The following is a 17,087-nucleotide window of genomic DNA, read 5'->3' as shown; positions in this document are numbered from 1 at the left end:
CTGCCCAGGGCAGCCGTGGAGTCACCACCCCTAGAAGTGTCCAAAAAATGTGTGGATTTGGCACTTGGGGACACGGTCCATGGTGACCATGGTGGTGCTGGGGATGGCTGGACTTGATGGTGTTAAGAGATCTTTTCCAACCTTAACTGTTGGTGCCTGTGGTTCTGTTTGCCCGTGCAGTTACCAGAGCAGGAGAGCAGAGCCCACAGGGCACGGGCACCTCACAGCATCAGCACCACCCACTGATCCCACCAGGGTTCACCTCCCATCCTCAAAATACCACACAGGGGTAAACCCAGCTACCCTGCCCTCCTGCCCTGCCCTGCAGCAGAGCCTGGCCCCACAGAGGTGCCCCCCACACCCAGCAGAACGGGGCATGCAGGGACACACAGGGACACACATCTGCTGCCACCTCTGCCCAAGTTCCATTTCTGATGATAAAAAAGATACCTGAACACATTCCTTCAAAGACAGCTTCAGTTTCTCTGCAACAGCTGAGAACTACTGGCTGTCACAGAAGAATCTCTTTATTTTTTTCATATTTTTAACTTCAGACAGAAGATCTTTCATTAACTGCAGGGTATTATATGGCACAACCAAGTCTTATGATGCACTTTGCACTCATTATAATAAAAGTTTGATTTGATACATGATAGCTTATTTAAATTGTTATGTATAGTGAAGAAAAGATTTCCTCACTCAATTTAATTTGCAGGCTCCTGAGAAAGAAATTCAGGAATATGTCAACCTAAAAAATTATGCAAAACAGATGGAGAGAATGTAAACAATCTCTTACAAAAAACAGGTGTGCACTTAAATCCAGAACAAAAAACACCTCTTAATTCATGTAACTCAGCAGAGCTTAACTAACTTAAAATAGGACTTCAAGGAACTCATAGGAATAGGTCTGTTCAGAATAAATAAATATTTTATGTGGCATTAGTAATTGGAATCCTGTACAATAGGGATATCCATTGTGAAGAACAATTCTCTGGAAATAAACAGATGAAGCATAATGAGTTATCTCATAAAGTCCAGACAGCTTCTTGTTATTTACTAAAATCTTAAGAGAAAAAACCTAAGCCACATTTAAAGGAAGCCACCACAGGCCCATACGGGTGAGTTTAGAGGACGTCCCATTAAACTGAGAGGAGGATATAACTAATAATTTTCTTATTGTGGCTTTTATATGTTGGCTGCTGTTCCAAGGACGGATTAAATACCACAGCTGCTTGGTTGGATATCAAATTAAAAGCTCTGTGATGACCCTTCATTTCTTCATTCCCAATGGGGCATTTTAGTCAGGTTTGGTTTTTTTTTTAAATCTATTAACTACACATTAGGTCCTCCAGAACATTACCCTGCGTTTCAAATGAAACAGAAAAAAATAGGATAGGAAACGAATACATCAACAGAGGTTTGGGCTACGATTCAATTGACAAACCTCCCAGATGTGCACCCTGTGTGTAGCCAAGGTCTTGCCATGACACACCTGGAGCCCTACAAGCACCAAACACCAGGACCATGCACCACAATATTAAGACATTTCACAGGAAAATAAGATGTTGCAACTTAATAAACACACAACCAATTTCTTGTAAAAATCTCGTGGGTTGGCCTGGAATTGGATTCAATATTTCCAACTCTCAGCTATGCAGGTGATAAAGGTAAAAACCAGTCCCAATCTGCAGCTTCTGAAAGGAACCAGGAAATACAAGGTAAAAAATAAACGTCCTTACCTACTGAACTTTAAAAGGAAAAAACTGAACAACTCCAGGGTAGTTTCTTTTTTGTGTTTAATTCCCATTACCTTTCCTAGGGTGGGAGAAATTCAAGTGAGAGAAGCCAGGGAGCTTTCTCCCTTAAAGCTGAGACAAGGCTGGCAGAAGAGATTTTTCTTATCACCCCATTCTTACTACACATTTCCATGAACAAAAATACATGAATTCTTCCTGTAATAATACACACATAAAAAAATTAGGAAAGCACTGCAGGCACTGGCCCCCAGCATGAACTCCCAGCTGCTGGCTACTCACACACAGCTCAGGCCACATCAGTCCTTCCACTCTCCCTTAACTATAAATCCAGAAAATTTCTCCTTACCCTTTTCCACTCTTTCAATTAACCTGATTATAGAAATAATCTGTGGGATTTCTCTGCTGCAGTGCAAAGAACTAGAGCAGTGGGCAGCCTCCCTGGGGATGCAGCAGCAGCAGCACACTATGCCCAGCCCTTCACCTGGAAAAAGGCTTGGTTTTCATCAAGCCCCAGATGAGAAAGTTCTCAGAGATCACTCAGTTTGTGTTAGCACTCCTGAAACAAACAGAATATGATTTATTGCAAATAGCATTCTATTTCCATAACATGTTTTTTTAGTCTGCAAGCCTAAAATTCAGGTAGAGTACTTTCAAATACTGTCTGTGGCACCAGTAAATTGGGATCTCTTTGTAATAGGGATACCCATTTGGTATCCCTATTTTAGTGTACAAGATTTAAAATATACTAAATACTCCACCTCTTGTAGCTTCTTTTGGTCTACAAGACTAAAAATGTATGAGTTGGAGCTCTAGGATGTTCTAAGTAGCTGTAGTTCAATTCTAGATCTCTCAGAGAAGGATGCTCAGAGGGAGTCAGCAAAGGACTCTTTGCAGCAGGAGGCTGGATTAGTCTTGCCATGAGATTCAGCTGATTTTCTTGTAAGTCAGTGGTTTCAATATCACAAAAGTGATAATAATAATAAAACATCAAGATCTAGACATGGATTACCATCCTATACAAAAGCCCAGACATTTTCAAGATGGGAGGAAAACTTGTGAGTCATGAAGTGATTCACTTAAAATATTTTAAAGCTTTGTTTTCAGGAGCTTTCAAAATTAGCAGTGTCATGAAAAATTTATTAACTGCAATGAAACAAAAGTTCTAGCACAGCCTTCGTTGGCGCTGCAATTCCATTTTAAACCCCAAATTTCTTAACTTTCTAGCACCTTAGAGCGTGACAGTGAGTGATCAATCAGCACGGGCTCACACACAGCACTGGGCTATCAGCTGCAGAGTACAGACACTTCCACATGTTTGTAAAAGCCTTCCATAGAACCACCTAAGCAGTTCCCAGTCCACCTAAATGACTCTAGGCACTTTCTAAAGAAAGCACTTGAGAACCCACAAGCTAAAGAAAATTTAGTATTTTTTTTAACCATTCAACCTACCAGAAGCACATTACCTGTCCAATTATGAATGTCACATACTGCAAATAAATTTCAAACCCCACATGCTTCAAAACACCTTTTAACAAAGAATAATACTCACTGCCATAATCTTATTTACTAAGTCTTAAATTTAGGCAGGCACTGACAAATTTAGATTCTTGTATTTATATCACTGTTCAACCATTTCTGTTATGGTAACTACTGCACACATGTGTGATCTCTTAAAGGAATGCTCACATACCTCTCAGGGACAAACCTTAAGCAAAGCCCACGGAAACAAAGGGCAAACACCTGCCATGAATTTGGAATAAAACAGCAACTCAACAGGGAGACCAAAGCAACCTAAACCAAGTCAAATCACTCCACAGCCATTCAGGGATTCCCCCTCCACTCGCAGTGTTGTTCCCAGATTTATCCCACTTCAGCTATTGAACAAGACGCAACACTAAATAATGAATTCAGAGAGCAGCTACAATGTTCCTTAAATCAGTTTCATAAAGAAAAGTAGAATTACCAGAATATTCTCTGAAAAACAAAGGAGGCATTTGAGCCTGTATTTTCACTTGCATATCTAAGGTTAAGGAGAAGTCAAGCCCCAGAACCACCAACACTCTGTCTATGTTATAAAAACACATATATTTGCAAACATGCTGATTTCCCCTGTGGGATTACAGCCCCAGTCCCGGCTGACACACTGCTCCATACTCTGCACAGCTACAGTGTTGCTTTCCATGTCTCCCAACAATTAAAAAAATTTGTTTGTTCATTTTGAATGCCAGATTCTCAAGACCTGCCACCATACCAGCACCATCAGTGCATGCAACTATTTTTAAAGCAGGTAAATTTACATGGGAATTTTGGGCAACCTAAGAAAAGAAGCTTCTGCTCTGGGAATGTTACTACATTTCAAAATATGTCACATCCTTAAAGAACAGACTAGACAGAATGACAGAATGCTTATTGAAACATGAATAAACCCTGCCGGGGGGGGGGGGGGGGGGGGGGGGGAGGTGGTGAAACTTTGGTACACAAGCACCTTAGAAAGAGTTATCTTTCTTTTCTAACTTTTTTTTTTAAACTGAACACCTTTAAAACAGGTGAACAGGCTTTCATGACTAATTAGTCATCTGTCTTAGACCTCTATGATTAATTAATATTCCAGCATATGTAAGATCTTCCAGTTAAACCAGTCCATCCATTATTTTCAGTCACACAATTAAACACTTTGCTGTGTCACAGATTATAGATTACTGTGAAGGATGCACCCTCCAAGAAAAATAGAGAAAATTACTGGGAGTTTGGTCCCTTGCGCCAACTTCACCAACTTAGGAAGAGCAAGAATTCTGTTCAGGACAAATCCTTCCCTGTGAGGGTGGGCAGGCCCTGGCACAGGGTGCCCAGAGCAGCTGTGGCTGCCCCTGCATCCCTGGCAGTGTCCCTGGCCAGGCTGGACAGGGCTGGAGCAGCCTGGGACAGTGGGAGGTGTCCCTGCCATGGCAGGGGTGGCACTGGGTGGGCTTTAAGGTCACTTCTGACACAAACAACTGTGTGATTGTAAGAGTAAGAAAACTCATCTCTTCTTGTTATTTCTAGTGACCCCCCACTTTCCACAGGGTTCTGTTTGAACAGCAGGATTGATTCTGCTCAGTGGAGCACCACAGCTGCACCAGCACAATGGGACACCTGAAATGCTCCTCTAACTGAAACAATCCAGCATCAGGGAAGGACACGTGAAAAAGCTGCTTATTGTACGAAAATCTGGAATAAACACCACAGTTTTAATCCTTTGAGCACGCGCTAGAGAGAGAAAGGAACATCCATTTTGGAGGCAGACAGAGGCAGTGCCTGCTTTCTGCTGCTTCTGTAAAATCAATATTCAGTCCTCAATACATGAGGTGACCAACTGTCATCTGCTCTTTTTAATAAAGCCTTATTTTATAGAATACAGAACAAATGTTATTATTCAGCTAAAGGAAAACCCTTCCTCCATCTGTTTACTCTGACTGGGTTTTAGGCAGTTTAAGCATGTGAGAATGCCCTGACTGCCTTTGGACAAGCCCCGTTAATTCAGGAATACAGAACATCACATTACCACGCTCAGTTCTGAACCACAGTTTATCAAGGCTTATGCTTTGCTAAAAAGTTAATGGAAAATACCTGACAGTTCCCCAAAACCACATAAATAAATAAATAAACAAAAAATCCCCAAACAAGGCAGCATTCATCCATATAGGTTTACATTCAAATTCTCTGAATTATGATGAAACAAAAAGCCTGTAAAATAGAGAGAGATGGACTATATCAGGAATTCCAGAATCTGAAAAAGATGAATTAATAGCTTTAGTAACCAGCTACTGTACAGCCTCCCCCCACACAAAAGCATTCAAAAAAGTAACAAAAAATGCTCATCTCCTTTCAGGTTTGCATCTTTTGGAAAAAATATTAATCAAAGCTATTAAGTTTACTTATCTAACCAAAAATTACATTGAAATTCAAATTAACTTTAGTAAGGTGGTGCTGAGATCCATCCCAGGATCAAATACCATTCTAAGAGTGTTAAATTTCCTTTAAGAAGATCAAGAATGAAGATCAGATTGAATTCACGTAAAATGGCCAAGTTAGAACCCCCCAGTGTTACTTGGCCCTGCCTCCTCCTCTCCATTTTCCTCAGAGTTCATGAATAAGTGGTTTGTCTCTGCAGCAAACAACTGAAGAACAGATGGTATTAGGTCTTCAGCTACTCCTTCCCTGACAGTTTAAACAAGATGGACATTCCCAGAACGTGGCCTTTCATTTTGCCCATTACTCCCACTGCACATTTAACCACTGTATCACACAGCCATATTACTGTACTAGCACTATATTGTAAAATTATTTTCCAGTGGGTGTAATTTTCTTTTTTAAAAAGCATTTTGGGGATTATGATGAACTGAAAGCACAGGTAAGACCATTCAAGACCAAGATGGAGCATCTCCCATAAAATACAACTCAAGATGAGTACAGGTATGAGTTTACTTATATTTCTTTAAGGAATTGAGAAGAGACATCACCATGCCCCATTACCTGCACATCACACAAGAGTCACTCCAGAAAGTTTCCAGTGCACATTTCTTACCAGTTGATTTGAAACTCAGGTTCACCAACTGCTACAGACAACCAGCTGGGAAACAAGATGCTTCCTGAGGCTTAGAGGTGTTCAGTGACATGTGACAGCCTGTATCCACAACACAGGTGATGGCCTGGGACAGGGGAGAACAGGCAGGACCTGTGATCCACTCCATGTCCTAAACTCCAGTGTCTTTTACAGGGCATGGGCATATGCACATCAAAAGAATCTCTCAGAAGCTATGCAGCTAATTCTGAATGGTCAAAATTCCCAGCAAGCACACTGTTTGGGACAGGCATAATGCCAGAACAAGATACAGACCTGATTCCTCTGGAGAACAATGAGATTTTAATCAGGGATATGGGAAGTTGCTTATGGTTTGAAGATAGTCCATTCCAGAGCAAGGGACCAGTCCCACACAAAAGGGGCTCTATTTTGTGTTTTATGTAGAAACTGGGTTAGAAGGGTGTACAAGTACTCTTGTTCTGGTGCAGAGTCCAGGCAGAAGCGGCTGCAGGCAGGCAGTGCTGGAGAAGGCAGCTGTGACCTGTCCTGCAGGACAGCTGGCCTCTGCTCCCCAGGAGGACCAGGGGGCTGTTCCCTCCTTCCAGAGCTACACAAGGTACTGCAAGGAACAGCAAGGTACTGCACTGAAGGTTATTTCCACCTGACTTACCAACACCACAAGGAAAATCCTGTGCTGCCCTTCTTGGCCAGCCTGGGTTCCAGGCACACCAAAATCAACACTGGGACAGCAGCCATGCTGTCCCACCTGCGTCACTTCAGATACATTTCCAAACATAACTGCACATATATGAACTTAAACATGAGGCAAACCAGTTCTGCTTCCACGTGACCCTTCTGGACATTATCCAGCTGCTATCTGCAGGCCCCTCCTGTTGCAGTGCAACGAGGACATCTCTTCCAGCAGGAGTGCCAAGTGTCACACATCTTGTGTGACACCCTTGGCTGCCCTTGCCTTACCCTACAGCCTGCCCAGGCATCACTCATCAGCACTTAGCTCGACCTGTGTCTCCTGGCCAGCAGAGCCAGCCCGGAGCTCAATGCACACCAGGTGAGTGTCCTGCTGCTGGCCACCAACACCCACACCGTGTAAAACCAAACTTCTCCAAACTTCTGGGCACTGAACCCACAGGAAGCACTGCAGGAGGCTCCTGAGGTAGGAGAGGTTTCTCCCTGCCTCCCTCCTCAACAATGCTTTCACACCCAGCCCTTACAGGAGGGCTTGCACCTCCCAGGGGACAGTGTTTCAACCCTCTGCAGCACCTCCAATGGTTCGGACTATCAAACGCTTTAACTCCAGCAGCCAGCGCCTCTCAGCACAATGTTACCACTGCCCCTGAACTCCTAAACCCCTGTTACACCCTGACCACAAAACACCACCGCTGCAAACCTCACTCGTGTCACACCGTGTATCAATTGCAAGCATCACCACGGTGACAGCTTGCAACATCAGCTTTTTCCACCCCCATCAGCTGTGGGTACGAGATGACCGAAGGGACCAGAAATATCCTTTACACAGAGCTCTGACTTGAAGCCATTTCTTTTTATGGCAGCTGGACCCACACATTTAGCATGAAGAGTTTCACCAGAATTAAAGAGCACAAGACCAACCTTGAGGCACAATGTGCTCAAAAGCAAGAGAAAGGAGTCTTGCGTGCTTCACCAGCAGAACGTGAAGCCTGACCCAGCTCTATTTCATTTACTGAATTTGAGACGCAGTCTATTAATAGTTCACTACCATATCCCTGCCCTGCTTCTCCATGCCAGGGCAACAGCTCTGCTAACAAACACCATGATACAGGCACACACTTTCACACTGACACCCTAAAGCAATTGTTTCAATTTAAACAGAAGTCACATTCACAAGAATTAACTGGAAACAGACAAAATTGGTCTTGAAGTCCATTTACTGTGAGCAGACAGCAATACCAGACTCAAGCTTTCAGGTACAGTCTCTGCCTCCTTTCTTCTCCCAGATTATTCTGTTCATTTACACTACAAAGCCTATCTGGCCAATCAATTACCAGCACAGATAGTAACCTGCTACTATTTCGACATCAGAAGAATGCTGCCAGCCAGCAAGGACACTAACAAAAGCCAAACTACCACACCAGTGGAAATCCTGGCGTTACTGCCCTTTTCAGGAAAAAAAACCTGGAATTTTGATACAGGGGCATAAGACTGATGACCATCAGGCATCTCACATCTTCTTGCAAGAGCAGAATAAGACAGCCCAACCTTTCCCCATTTGTCAACAAAAAATTTAAAATTAAATACAATGGCAGCATTCACAGTCCAAGCAAGAACCATAAAGTACAATGAGGCCTCTGCATTTCACAGCACCAGGTCTGACTCTTTGCAGAGTCCCTATATATCCCCAAAGGGAAACAGGATGGGCATTTTGAAACCATTCATCTAACTAATGGGAATATTTGGCTTGCAAGTGGGAGAGTGGCAAAGCCTGTATTCCTTATTCATGACCCAACATTTTACTTAGGAGCACAACACTGCAATACTGTTATGCCAAAGCCTCACCACACAGCGATTGTACGGCGTCAATTAATATTAATTATAGCTGCTGAAAACCTTGGAATGCAAACCCTTCCAAAACTGCAAGGGCACACTAATCCTGCTCTGGCACTTCAACTTCATGAAGGAACAATAGTCTTATTTTCTAGCTAGAATTCAGCTACAGCTTCCACCTCTTCAGACAGGTCTAAAGCCCAGATCATTTGGTTAGCGCCTGGATCCGGCCCTAATCAGAGCTATGACTTCAGCTCTGAACCCTAAAGCCATCTTTTCAATGAAATAAAGCCACCGAGCAAGAATAGCTCGTGAGGCCTTTGTACAGACGGACAAAGACAGACACACAGGCAGCAGCACAGGCGGGCTGGAAAACCGCTGAGCCAGGACAGGATTAATGCCTGCATGGAGCCTCAGCGCAGCCGCTTGAACTTCCCCGCTCCAGCTGGAACAAGCGCATCTCCAGAAGAAAAAACTACAGGTTGCAGCAATTTTGCCACAGAAAGGCTCCGGGCTGGGTTCTGGTGCTGGGAGGCTGCAGAGGAAGGCATTTTGTCTCCAACAGCAGAGTGATGTGATGGCTTCCACTCAGCCTCCTGCCACCTATAGCGAACTTCAAATTTGTGAAGAAAGACAAATCGGGACCGAACTGGCAGAGCACACACACAGAGGGAAAAAAAAAAAAAGGAGCAAAAAGAAGAAGAAATGCCATGATAAAGTGATTTACTTGACAGCACCCTCTGAATGCTTTCCTTAAAATTCCCCAGCTGAACTGAGAGAGTATTCTGCAAGTCAAAAAGCTGGAGACAACACAGCCATTCACACCTTCTCCCATTGCCTCCTCCATGCAAATCCAGCCCAGAGGCACAGGCTTTAATCCCGCAGTCGTTAAAGGCTTTTGTCATTCAATGAGGCTTTCCCAATCCAGACCCAAGTACCGGCTTCCGAAGTCACATACCATCTCACATTACCGCCGGCATCACTCAAAACTGCACACGGCGAGTTTAAGGGGACCCCAGCAGCCCCTGCCTCTTTCTAGGGATTCACACCAATTTCTCTAAAGCAGCCAAACAATAGAGTTTTCTTTCCACGATTAGAGGCCTACAGCAAATCCTGTATTAAACTGAGGAAAATCTAGCAGTAAGATCTCATTTGGGTTGAAGCACATATAGTGAAAACCAATGGGGATTTGAGCTAAGATCTCTACACACGCCGTCAGTTCAAGAATTCCTAAGCAAGTGTAACCAAGAATAAGAAGGCCATTCACCAGGTAAGAAATCTTTCACACCGCAGTCTTCCCTCCTAGTCTCTTCCTTAGGTGTACAGGATCCAGACTCTGCAGTATTTTCAAGCAGGGTTCACAAATACATTTGGCAGCCCTTGGTCATTAAAACTGCTCTATTACAGAAAACATGCGGAAAACTATACATGTCAATGAGAAAACCTGGCATCGCTGGATTCTGGGTGTGTGCAATGGCTCTGCAGTGCTGGGGCTGGCCTGGGCTGCACGGACCGACAGCAGCAGCATCAGCCTCCACCAGCATCCCAGCCACCATCCCGCGTGGCCTTCAGCTGCTGAAGTGGAAGCCTTACACACCCCGGATTCAGTTCCCAGCAAAGCCAGACAAACCCCGGGCCTGCCCCCAGGCTTCCCTCCAGCAGTTCTTTCGAATCCCCTTAACAGTCCCCCAGACCCCCCCTTTCCCCAGAAACGCTCCAGGCCCCCCGGGCTGGAGGAGAGCGGAGGTTCAGCCCCTCACCAACAGTCCACCACACCTTGCCTGGCTGCTGTGTCTCCCACTCTGCATCCCCGTCTGATAAAACCAGGGAATGCACAACCGTGTAGACTGGGAAGTGTTTCCCATCATTCTTATTAAGGGAGCAGTGCTGCAGTGAATTATGATTACGTTGTGTAATGAAATCATCAGAGAATAAAGATGTAGCTGCACATCCATCCCCAGCTATCCCAGGCAGCCAGGAGTAATTTACAAACAGATTGGGCCAACATTAAAATGTAAACAAACAACCAGGAGCTCAGACTTACAATAACACATTACTTCCACATCAGTTTTAAATACCCATGTAGGCCATAAAGCTCAGCCACTCAGTGGAAGTTTAAAGACCCCAAATTAAAATGAAGAGTCAAACCTCGTTTCACTTAAGTTACAGAGTAACTCAGACTGAAAATAAAATAATACGAAGTTTGTATTGGATTTTTCTTTTAGACAGGTCTCATTCCAGTGGATGCCAACAAAAGTGAGGTAACAGGCACTATAAGTTTCACTACAAGCAAAAAAAAAAAACAAACCAACAAACCTAAGCGTGTACTACTGTGATTTTTACCAAAGGCTACAAAAGCCACCAAGAACAGGGTAACAGCCCAAGAGAGCATCTAAACCTTCGCTCTTACTGCTTCATTCTGAAGATCTAGAACTTTAACGTAAAAACTTACATTTGCAAAGCTGGATTTTTGGACAGGTAAGTCTAACCAAAACACTGCACACTAAACCAAGGCAAGCACCAGGGCGTATTGGGAGGTTTGATTCACCAGGACAGTGAAAATTTCATGGCAGGGGTGAGGGAAGGTCAGGGGGAGCAGCTCCTCGGCCTTTATGAAGCCATAAGACAAAAGGAAATTTTCCTGCTCTAACGCAGTCAGCTCAGTGACTGTCGGTGCGATTTAGCCCGAGCTGCTCCCCGAGCATCCCCGCTCCGCCCGGCCCGGCCCCGCCGCGGGCCACGCGTGACCTTCGCTGCGCCGGGCGGGTCCTGCGCGCCGGCAGCGCCGCCGGGCCGAGCGGGTTAAGCGTGGGAGGAGTGTACATAAGGTGGTGGATGCGGAGCCAATGGGCATATTGCGCTATAGTTAGACACTGGATCCTAAGCGATGGTGACCATAAAGGCTGCTCAGGATGACACCGGCACGCTGCCTTCAGTTCCCGTCTTATAAGGCAAGAAAAAAAAAAAAAGCACAGGAGGATCAGCTGGGCTTACCTGCAGTTCACACCACGCGACTTCCACCCACGTCTCCGTGTCCAGACCCTTGTAGACCGTTTTGAAGGATCCCCGCCCGAGTTCAATATCAAACTTTAGGAACCTGCCATCCGGAGAGGTGGCAACCGCTTTCATGTCAGCCTCCTCCTCGGGTTCCTCTTTCTTAGCCTTGCCCTGGTCCTTGGCAGCATCCTGCACCTCTCTCCGCTCCGCATCCTTGCCCGGCTCCTTCTGCTCCTCGGCGCCCGCGGCGCTGCTCGCGGCCGGCGCTGTCCGCGGCTCTCCGGAGCACTCGGCCTCCCGGCCCGCCGCCTCCGCCGCCCCCTGCCCCGCCTTGGCCCGCTCCGCGATTATCCTCCTGGTTTTGGGGAGCAGGATGATTCTCCGCTGGTGCTCCGCCTCGGGCAGGTCGAAGGCGGGCTCCTCCTGGTCCGAGTCCACCACGCTCCTCCGCAGGAACCGCTGATGGACCAGCTTGGGGTCCCTGGAGCCGGGGCCGCGGGGCGGCGGGGCGGGGGCCCCGGGGGCTGCCGGCGCCGCCGCAGCGTCCGTGTCCGCGGCCGCGCCGCTCCCCCCGCCGCCGCCGGGCCCATCCATGCTCACGCCGGTGGCCGCAGCCGGGGCAGCGCCGGGCTCGGCGGCCGCTGGGACCCCGCCGCGGCCGCCGCCTTTGCCGGCCCGCCGAGGTGCCGCCCTGGCATCGCCCCCGGTTTCCATCCGGGCCGAGGTCTCAGCGCCCGCCGCCGCCCCGGCCCGGGGGAGTCACCGCGAGCCGCGCCCGCGCCGCCACCTGCGCGGGGCAGAGCGCGGCCCCGAGGCGCCGCCACGGCCCGGCCCGGCCCCCGGGCACCTCCCCCGGCCCCGGGGCTCCGACGAGCCGGGCCCCCGGGCCGGGCCGCGGCCGCTCTGACCGGGCTCCCCCCCCTGTCCCCGGTGCTCGGCAGGGGCGCGGCCGAGAGCGCCGGACGACCGGTGCAGCCCTCACCTGCGGCGGGCCCACGCACAAAGGCGCGGCGGGGCCGTTACTTACGTGCGGAGCCGGGGGCTGCCGCGCTCAGCGCCATGCGCGGGGGAGGCGGGCGGCGGAGGAGGGGCGGCTCCGCCGAGCGTGCGCCTGCCCGGGTGCGCGGCGGGGCCGGGGGAGCCGCTGCCGGTGCGGGGCTCCGCGGCTCGGCTCGGCCCGCCCCTGCGCCGCAGCCCGCCCCCGCCGCAGCGCCGGCCCGGCCGCGCCTCCCGCTCCGCGCCCGCCGGCTCCGCGCCCCTGCCCGCGGGCACCCTGCGGCAGCCCCGCCGCCGCTGCTCGTCAATGGGAGCGCTCCCGGGCGGCGCCCATTTAAGGCACCGGCGCTCCGCGGCCGCCAATGAGGCTGCGGAGGGTGGGCGGCCGCCCCTCGTCCTCGGCCCCGGTTCCGCCGCCCCGCCCGGCCCCGCCGCAGACAATGGGAGGGTCCCGCGCCCCGCTCCGCGCACGGCAGCGTCCGGCCCTCGGCAGGTGCCCGCGGCACCCGAGAGCGTCCCTGGAGAGCATCTGCCGGAGCGTCCTCCCGGGCCACCCTCCCGACAGGCATCCCCCGAGTGTGTCCCCTCCAGAGCATCCCCCGAGAGCCGCCCCTCCGCAGCACCCCTCCCAGAGCGTCCCCCGAGTGCATCACGCCCGGACATCGCCCCCGGAGCATCCCCGAGCGCTCAGCTCCCGCGCAGCTGGGGCCGGCTGCGGGGCGCGGGTCTCAGCTCCATCCGGTCTCTGGATCCAGAGGCGGCTGTGCTAAGCAGCCGATTATCACGGCTGCAAGCAAAGGGAAGGTGGCTTGAAGGCAACTGGATGCTGTTTGCACACAGCGTATTTCAGTATTCCTCAAATGCAAAATGTGACCAGGGACCGGCTCACGTGTGGCCACTGCAGATGCCACACGGCCCACCCAGTACAGCACGCAGGTCACAGCACATCACCAGCCTCACGGCCTTGGCTTATCTTTTTTTGTTTTTTTTCTTTATTTCAGGCAGTTCAATAATCACTCTATGGGTATTGACCCCATCATTCACTGTGACCAACACTTGGAATTAGCCTAGACAGAGGGAAACTCGCATCTCCACACCCATCTGTGCTTTGAAGAACCCACCTGGAGCACTGCATCCAGTTCTGGGGGCCACAGCACAAGAAGAATATCGACCTGGTGGAGCTGGTCCAGAGGAGGCCACAGAAATAATTGGAGGGATGGAGCCCCTCTGCTCTAGAGCTGGGAGAGCTGGGGGTGCTCACCTGGAGAGGAGAAGGATACAGGGAGAGCTCAGAGCCCCTGCCAGGGCCTGAAGGGGCTCCAGAAGAGCTGGAGAGGGGCTGGGGACAAGGGACAGAGGGACAGGACACAGGGAATGGCTCCCACTGCCAGAGGGCAGGGTTAAACGGGATGTGAGGAAGGAATTCCTGCCTGTGAGGGTGGGGAGGTCCTTGAAGAGGTTTCCAAGAGAAGCTGTGGCTGCCCCATCCCTGGAAATGTCCAAGGCCAGACTTGACAGGGCTTGGAGCATCCTGGGATAGTGGAAGGTGTCCCTGCCCACGGCAGAGTTAGGAATGAGATGGGCTTTAAGGTTCCTTCCAACCCAAACTTCTGTAATTCACCCTTAGGTGAGGTCAGAGACACTGGCTTTGCCAAAGGCTGTGCCCTGTGACAGCTGTGACATTTCTGCTCTGTAAATTCACAAAAGGACTCTGGTCACGACTACTGCCAAGCTGCTTTCTCAAGTATTAGGTTCATACAAACATACCATATGTTTTCATAATTAAAATTTAAGTAAAAAAAGAAAAAAAGAGAAGGTTTACCAAGTAATTGTTCCCTGAGATTTCTGAGGGAAAGGAAGCTGTCAGGCAACCATTATTAGTTCTTCTTTTAAATATTAATTTTTAGTTAAGAACACTTTTTTAAAAACCCTTTTAAAACAAGAAATCAGATAGTTATTGTCAATAGAATGGTTTTATTTTTATAAATCACACTTCACTAGTAATTCAGCCTCATGGATGCATTTGATCTTTCAGTGGTTTGCTTTTTGAAGTGTTCAAGTACCAGTGATATTTCTGGGACTTGCAATTGTGGCATGAAACACAGATTTGTGTGCTGCATAGAAACCCAAATTCCCAAACACTAGTCCTGTGTGCTGGGCTCTGCACCTCTCTGCAGATGGAGATTTGGTACACAGAGAGCAGTCTGCAATTACCAGGAGAAAAGCAGGGAAGGTGAAGAGCTCTGACACCTTCTCCTACTTATTACACAAATTGACCTAGAACTCTTCCCAGCAACAGAAATTCCCACCACCACGTAGAAAAAGGGTGAGATTCAGGCTAATGAGAGGGGTAAATGTAGCTGGCAGCATTTCACTGTGCAGGTGGACAGGAGAAAATGAGGAATATTCTAGAGCTGACCAAATACCAAGCCCAAAACCCACAATCAAGAAAAGTATGGAGGGAAAAAAAAAAAGAGACTGGATTTTCCTGTCTGCCAGGCCTTGTGTCAGAGGAAGGAGGGAATCTGCACACCCTCAGGTGTAGGGAGAAAACCACCCCTGCCTCAGGAGGACACATGAGCACTGCCAAGCTGCACCAGTGTCCCCTGAACCCTTCCCAGGACTCCACAGAGGAAACAAGACCTGTTCTCACAGCTGAGTTTTTGTGCTGTCCAGTGCCAGAAGGTGCCCAGGACTCTTCTTGTGTCCATTTGTCTATTGAAGACTTAGCAATAATTTGCATGTCACAAACTTAATCGTGATCCACTATCAAGTGGAGTTTGTTACCTGGATGATCTTTAATAGTACTAAAATGGAAAGAAAAAGCTTCTTCCCACATCTGCTGTTTGACCTTTTCCATGGTGTCCTCTGCCTGCCCCATGTCCCCAGGTGAGTGAGCTGGGCAGAGGTGTGACAGCACAGGGCTGGGCAGAGTGTGACAGCACAGGGCTGGCAGAGGTGTGACAGCACAGGGCACACCCCACTCGGGCAGTGCCACACCTGCAGAGCAGCGTGCCACAGTGTGGGCAGCTCAGGGACTGGCCCCTGTCTGACCCAGCACTCCATGGCATGGGATAATGGCCCTGCCCAGCAGAGGGGTGCTGCCCAGCAGAGGACTTTTCCTCAGCCACCAGGAGCATTCCAGGCCTCCCCCAGAGTCCATGACCACAGTGGACACACAGCTGGGGAGGGATCCAGTGCCCAGTTCTCCCACGTCCTGGGCTCAAGCAGTCCCAAGCTCATGTCCTCAAGCTCATGATGGGTGAGGAATGCTCAGCAGGCACATGGGGTGGACTGGAATTAAACCCAAAGTACAGACTGACATACTCTGTGTTTCTGCCATCTACCCAAAGCCCTCAGCCATGGGAACAGTCACCTCCAAGCTACCTTTCCATAAGGGAGAACATCTGTCCTGGGCAGGGGACCCATCACTGGAACAGGCTGTGGAGAAGCTGTGGAGTCTCTCTCACTGGGGATACTCCAGAGCTGTCTGTGGACACAATCCTGTGCTCTAGAATGACTCTGCTTGAGCAGGAGCACCAGGAGCACCAGCACAGACCCACTGTGATCCCCTCCAACCTTCCCCATCGTGTGATAAGCTGTTTTATGGGGTTGCCTCTACTTTCCTCAGTTTAGCCAAGACAGAGCCTGTTCCTGATTCTCCTGCTGTCCTCTTTCAGCCTGTTCAAGCCAGCAGACACAAGGATGTTGTTTTACTCACACAGCATGATATATCAGTGTGCTTTAATACCAAAGGGCACGGAAAAAGATGAACAGTTGCAGTTTTCCTGATTGTTGGAACATCAACCACCATGAGAGCAAGCTGGGAGCAGCTTCACCCTAGAGAGCTGACTGGTATGCAGATGGCATTAGAAATTATAGCACATTTCAACTAACAGCCAGTGAAGGTGCTACCTCAGACTGTGACCTTAATCAAGCCTTTGACTTGGAGAACTGCTCTTGCAGGAATAAAGGCCAACATGCTCATCCCCTGGGTGAAGTTCCCTCTCTGTGCACAGCTCTGAGTGAGACACTCGTGGCTGCAGAGCACAGATGGGCATTTCCATTTGACAAGCAGATTACCACAGGTCTGCCTTCGACTCCCCTCACTTCTGGCAGGAACAGTCAGTCACCCACTACACAGAGCAGGACAGCTTGTCCTAGTTAATAGCTAGTGTTAGTTTTGAAAGGGAGAAAAAGAACCCTTTTCACTTAATAATAGCCCTTATTTTCTT

At 48.9% G+C, this 17,087-nt stretch overlaps 1 protein-coding gene across 8 annotated transcripts in view; it reads right to left on the bottom strand.

Annotated features, from left to right (window-relative positions):
• The window catches only part of WNK2 (WNK lysine deficient protein kinase 2), an 88,936-nt gene extending 76,222 nt beyond the window's left edge, over window positions 1-12,714 (bottom strand). For all 8 annotated transcript variants that reach the window (XM_063411890.1, XM_063411892.1, XM_063411886.1 and 5 more), the window contains exon 1: window positions 11,854-12,714. In XM_063411890.1, the coding sequence (XP_063267960.1) occupies window positions 11,854-12,570 (717 nt within the window). In that variant the 5' untranslated portion in view covers window positions 12,571-12,714. The remainder of the gene's footprint in view (window positions 1-11,853) is intronic.
• Window positions 12,715-17,087: the final 4,373 nt, after the last annotated feature.

The sequence above is a fragment of the Prinia subflava genome, chromosome 14, assembly GCF_021018805.1.
Source record: "Prinia subflava isolate CZ2003 ecotype Zambia chromosome 14, Cam_Psub_1.2, whole genome shotgun sequence".
Lineage (NCBI taxonomy): Eukaryota > Metazoa > Chordata > Aves > Passeriformes > Cisticolidae > Prinia > Prinia subflava.
The sequence above is the reverse complement of the archived record's forward strand: the minus strand, read 5'-3'. Positions and strand labels throughout refer to the sequence as shown.